This window comes from Neodiprion lecontei, chromosome 2 (assembly GCF_021901455.1).
Source record: "Neodiprion lecontei isolate iyNeoLeco1 chromosome 2, iyNeoLeco1.1, whole genome shotgun sequence".
Lineage (NCBI taxonomy): Eukaryota > Metazoa > Arthropoda > Insecta > Hymenoptera > Diprionidae > Neodiprion > Neodiprion lecontei.
This window is the reverse complement of record NC_060261.1, coordinates 24977903-24983548: the sequence shown is the minus strand read 5'-3', so window position 1 is coordinate 24983548 and position 5646 is coordinate 24977903. Positions and strand designations below refer to the sequence as shown.

The 5646-nt window shown below is 37.8% G+C and overlaps 1 protein-coding gene across 1 annotated transcript; it reads left to right on the top strand.

Moving 5' to 3' along the window:
• Positions 1–384: 384 nt before the first annotated feature.
• On the top strand, positions 385–1673 carry LOC124293012 (zinc finger MYM-type protein 1-like). Its single transcript, XM_046731908.1, has 2 exons — positions 385–448; positions 634–1673. Exons 1-2 carry the CDS (start codon positions 385–387, stop codon positions 1671–1673), a joined length of 1104 nt encoding a protein of 367 aa, XP_046587864.1.
• Positions 1674–5646: the final 3973 nt, after the last annotated feature.

Below are 5646 nucleotides of genomic sequence, written 5' to 3'. Positions count from 1 at the left end.
CTGTGTGAAAATCCCGATTCAGAGAAAGAAAATGAGGAAATCGAAAATAAAGAAAGGTAGGTATGATTGATTGATTGATGATGATGAGGTATAGATTGATTTTATGAAATTCGAATGATTCATAATTTTCTCTTTTTCACTTTTTCAATGAAATTTCAGCTCATTGACTCTTAAATTTATATTATCAGAAATGGAGTAATTTGAAATTCGTATACTTATTATTTCGATTCCACACGGTTTTTGGGTTTTATTTAAGGGGAGGCCCTGGTCGATTTTTACCGACCTCAGAATCTTTTCCCATATCATCTCCGAAACGGTGAATCCAAATTTTTCGGATTTTCAAAGTCGCGAGGACAACCGATTTGGATTCACCGTTTCGGAGATATGGGAAAAAAATCTGAGGTCGGTAAAAATCAACCAGGGCCTCCCCTTAAGATGCTGCTGGCTGGTAATTGGTAATACTCAAATTGAAAATTAAAACGAAAGAATAGAAATAATTAATGGGTTCTGAGTGAATAAAGAGTATGTTTTAATCTTTAGAAGTAATTAGATCTTATACTAGCCAGATATTGTTTTTGTTTCGAGAATCTCCGCGTCCACGACACTAAACGTACGATTTTTTGTCAATTCCAGGTCGTGGAGTACCACAAGCTTTTCGTAAGTGGCAGAGTACTTATCCAGGGCTCGATCTGAATTCAAACAGTAGAGCCATTTGTAAGCTCTGTACTGAGGCAACGCAAAAGAAATTGCCATTAGCGAAGAATAGTCAAATTGTAATTGGTCAAAGTACTTGGGTAGAAGACGGTTTTGACACGTGGAAAAACGCCGTTCTACGGTTCATGAAGCACGAGAAAAGTGAATTGCATCGTGAAGCTTTAACTGGAATAGCCAATTTGAGTAAGCCAACGGTTGTGAGTTCTTTGTCACACGGAAAGAAAAAAGAAATGGCTGATGCACGAATAGCTCTTGAAACGATGTTTAACACTGTCAACGTCTTAGCCAGACAAGGGTTGGCATTGCGAGGAAGGGATAACGATGAAAATTCTAATCTCATCCAACTATTGAAAATGAGAACCGAAGATGTTCCGCAGCTTGAAGCATGGTTGAAACGGACGAGTTATAAATGGCTGCACCATGATTCTGTCAACGAAATCTTAGAGATAATGGCTGAAGATTTAATTCAGAAACTCTTGAGGAAAATAAAATCGGTTGCCTATTTTGCACTCATAGCAGATGAGACAGCTGACATTACTAGAGTGGAGCAGGTATCCATTTCCATCAGGATTGTCTTGGATGATTTATCAATTGAACACATCTTCATGGGCTTCTATGCAACGAGTAATACCAGAGCAGAGACACTATTTAAAATTATGAAGAATGTTTTACTTCGCTTCAACTTAAATATTGCCACTCTACGAGGCCAATGCTACGACGGTGCGTCCAACGTCAGTGGAAGATTGACTGGGCTACAGGCTCGAATCCACGAAGAAGAACCTCGGACACTTCACGTGCATTGTTCGGCGCATACAACGAACCTTGTTGCTCAAGATGCCATGGAAGCCGTTAAATCGGCTATAAATTTCATCGGAGTAATCAAGGAGTTAATCAATTTTATTCGGTATTCTCCGAAGAGTGGCAGAGTTCAAACTTCTCCAAACAGAAGACTCACCTAAATTGTCGCAATTTTGTCCTACGAGGTATGAGTGATTCAAATATTATCAAAATGCGGTTGCGAATGCGATGTTTTATCTATTGTACATTCAACAGAGTAGTCAATGCGATTTTTTTCATAATCTGCTTTCTGCTTTAGGTGGTGCATGCGGATCAAATCTTTAAAAAGTATGAGGTCTAACTTTGGAGCCGTTCTATCATTTTTGGAGCAATCAAAAGATGATCTGAGAATAGACAGTGCTGCGTCAACGAAAGCTTCAGGATTTCTAAAGCACCTTGAAAGTTTTGATTTCTTCTTCCATCTGACCGTCATCATCAGCGTGTTGGAAAGAATAGAAATTCTTAACACTGAGCTGTAGAAGAGTGACCTCTGTTACAACAACTCTCACAAAAAGGTGAAGGCAGTCGTTGAGTCTCTTCTTTCAACACGGCAATTCGGATTTGAGACTGCGTGGGCCGATGCGATTACTGGCGCAAAAGAGCTCGATTTGGATAACCCGGAACTCACTCGACTCCGAAATCGTCCGAGAAAATTTCGAACGGAAAGCGAGCCTGAAATTCATTTCCCACGGCAAAAGAGTATTTCGAGAATATTTTCAATAATATCGTTGATCAGGTACTCGATTCGCTAAATACCAGATTTCAGTCGGAAACTATGACTCTCCTTAATAAGTTTGAGGATTTCGTTGTTGGGAGAGAATATGAATGTGCGACGGTATTTTCTTTTTACAGAGACGACTTCGAGGTTGACAAATTATTGTTGCACAGAAACATGTTTCTCGATATATTAAAGCAGAGAAAAATTGAAATATTTACCCTACACGACGTCGTATCATTCTTAAAAGCAAACTTGAGTATTGCAGAGCTTTTGTCCGAATTTTGTAGGTTGATCAAACTGTTGTTGACAATTCCGGCATCGTCGTGTACGGCAGAAAGATCATTTTCCTCTCTTCGCCGTCTAAAAACATACCTAAGATCGGGGATGTTGCGATTGCGTCTGAATAACTTGCGCGACACTCTACGTCCATGCGGACTTAGCCGCTGAATACAATCGGAAAAAAACTCATAGACGAATTTATAAAGCGAAACAAGGTGCGTCGTACTGCATTTGCGTTGTCTGAATAAAGTCATTGAAATAATAAAAAGTATGTATTGGGACTTGTGACCCCCCCCCCCCCCTCTGCCGCTCATCACTATAGTGTAACTCCATACCCGAAAATTTTGAAAGTCGCCGGCGGTGATCTCGAGAACGGTTAGTGTTAGGCAAAAAATTGTAGGAACCTTTTCTCTTCTAAATTAAATTTACTAACTTTTTTATCGGAACTTTTTTTTTAACATTGTTACGGGGTAGAATGCGTAGGCTCCGATGAGCGGTAATCGGAGCTTACTCCACGCCCAGCCAAGGTGTTATTTGGCTATTATAGGGTCCGTTCACGTCGACTATGCACTCGCGTGCTACTACTCCCAGTGCAGGAAGTGAATGGAATAGAAAGGGATCGGTATTAAGGGAAGGTAAACGATTTAAAGTATATGATTGTTTATTAGTAGTCAATGCAACGGTATGCAAGGCATGGTCTTGGTTTAGAGGGATGGGTGTCTTGCTTGAGCGCTAGGATGGATCTGCCTAGTTTGGCGGGATGTAGAAGGCAAGCTAGCCGCGAGTTACAGAAGAATCTGCTGACTCGCGGACGATAAGAGTAGACTACAGAGCGTAAGGTAACTAAGAGTGTGGGAAAGGAATATGAAGTCTGGAGGACGTAACAACATCAATATTTTTCAAGTTATTACTTCCGAAAGGCAAAAATTTTCCTTTTTTTCTCACTTTTTTTCATTTTTCGCCATTTCCTCCCCAACCGTTCACTTTTATAAATTTTTCTCAATCATCAGAGTTGTAGATCTTTTAATTACGAACAACTTTTGTCTGAAACATTTTTCTCTACTATCAATATCTTCGGAGTTGTAGCTGACTTTACTGAGCGAAATCCACGCCACGTTACGTTTATTGAGATTGAGTTTGTTTCGCGCTCGGCCGACTATGGCGCTGTACGTTTCCGGTGGTGCCAACTCAACTGTCTAGTGTGAAAAATTAGCCGTCTCAGATTCATTGTCCACAAGTGTACGTACAAATTTTTTTTTGCAAAGTCTTAGTTTCGAGAACTATAAAATAAAAATCATTGTCACGTAATTTGTTCTCGATAAGCTCTATTACAACATATTGCATATACATTATTTGGATATCGAATTGACTTTCGGTGAAATAACGTACAGGTACCATCTGTATTAATTTTGCTCAAAGATACTTTTTTCGGCTGTAAAAATGTTTCTACGAATACAAATCAGTATCTATATGTATATCATTTTGAATTAAGAAGTCAAACAGATAAATGTATAGATTGCGCACTGGAATTGTTTCGAATTGAAATGACGAAAAGTATATTTCTCGATGAGAATTACGGCGAATTCACTTCACGAACCGATTCACACAGATCCAAAATGGCTCCCATTGATTTCCCAGAGATTTGAAACCCACTCTGATGAAATCAGGATCCAACCGAATTTATAACCTAACTTGACCACATATATTTTATAAGAACAAACAAGGGTTTGCATCTAAATCCGGATCACGAATTGAAAGGAATAAACGCATTCGTACGAATAGATCATGATTAATAATGAATTCGATAAGTACTATTCAAACAGAAAGAGACTAGAAATATTTGATTTCTGATTCGAGTCCGCGCAAAACAGAATTCAAAGACGGTGTGACGAATGATTTTTTATTCGTTTCCAATTCCTTTTGCTTTACAGGGAAGACACACACGGTAACTAATCAAAATAATTGTACTTTTCAATATCATGGGTACTTGCACAGGGTGTTCGGTTTTAATCGCCCCAGGCGAATATCTCGGAAATGAGAAGAAATACGAGTGAAAGTTACGTTCAAGATTCGAAGGATTTTAATCAACAAAATGATGCTGATAATATTTTAAATAATTCTCTTTAGATGAAGTTTTTTTACTTACATTTTTTTCTTGTAACTTCACTTTTGCACGTATTCATTGTACTCGACCATTCCTAAAATGTTTACCATCATAATTTATGCTCCGAACCATATCATCAGACATAAAGAATCTTACCTGGTGACAAACACTTCAATTATTCGTACGCAAGAAAACTTATCAATGTCAGTAAGGGGCAATGAATAAATGCGGAAAGTAAGGTTGAGGAGAAAAAAAAAAATGTCCATGGCATTGAATTCGTTTTTGAACTCACGATCAGTTATTCATACCCAAAAGACGAGTTTCTAATATAAGATCAGAAGTTTTTTGTAAAATCTAAAAAATAGCACAATCCACAAATCAACCCATATGAATGTCATCATTTCCCTTTGAAACCCTCCAAGTGTTGCATAAATATTTTTCTTGTATTTCTTTGCATTCCCGGGATATTTGTCTGGAAGGATCAAAACCTATCATCCTGTATGATGGACCACACAAATTTTTTTTTAAATTTAACACATTTTTGAGTACATATTTATTTTAAGAACAGGCCTCATGCGCCTTATGAGTTTGAAAATCTCAGAATCAGTGTAAATAGGATAATTTCGAAACAATTACGAGATGATTCTGTACGGTTTCGATGGATTTCTGCATAATGTCGAAGTGATTTCAAGGAGATTCCTATGTGATTACGAGTGATTTCCATTTCAACAGTTTTTAGTTGATATCAGATCACTTCCAACAGATTTCATTTGGTTTCAATAGATTTCAACTGATTTTAACTGACTCTAACCTATTGAAGCTATAATTTCATAATCAGCCCAACTAAAGCGATCTCATGTATAATATAATATCACATGATTCCGGTCTTATTTCGAGCAGCTTCCAACTGATTCCAAACATACAGCTAATTTCAAATGGGAATAGCCTCTCGCTGTACATACAATATTGGTGTACGAAAGATTGTTAAAAAAAA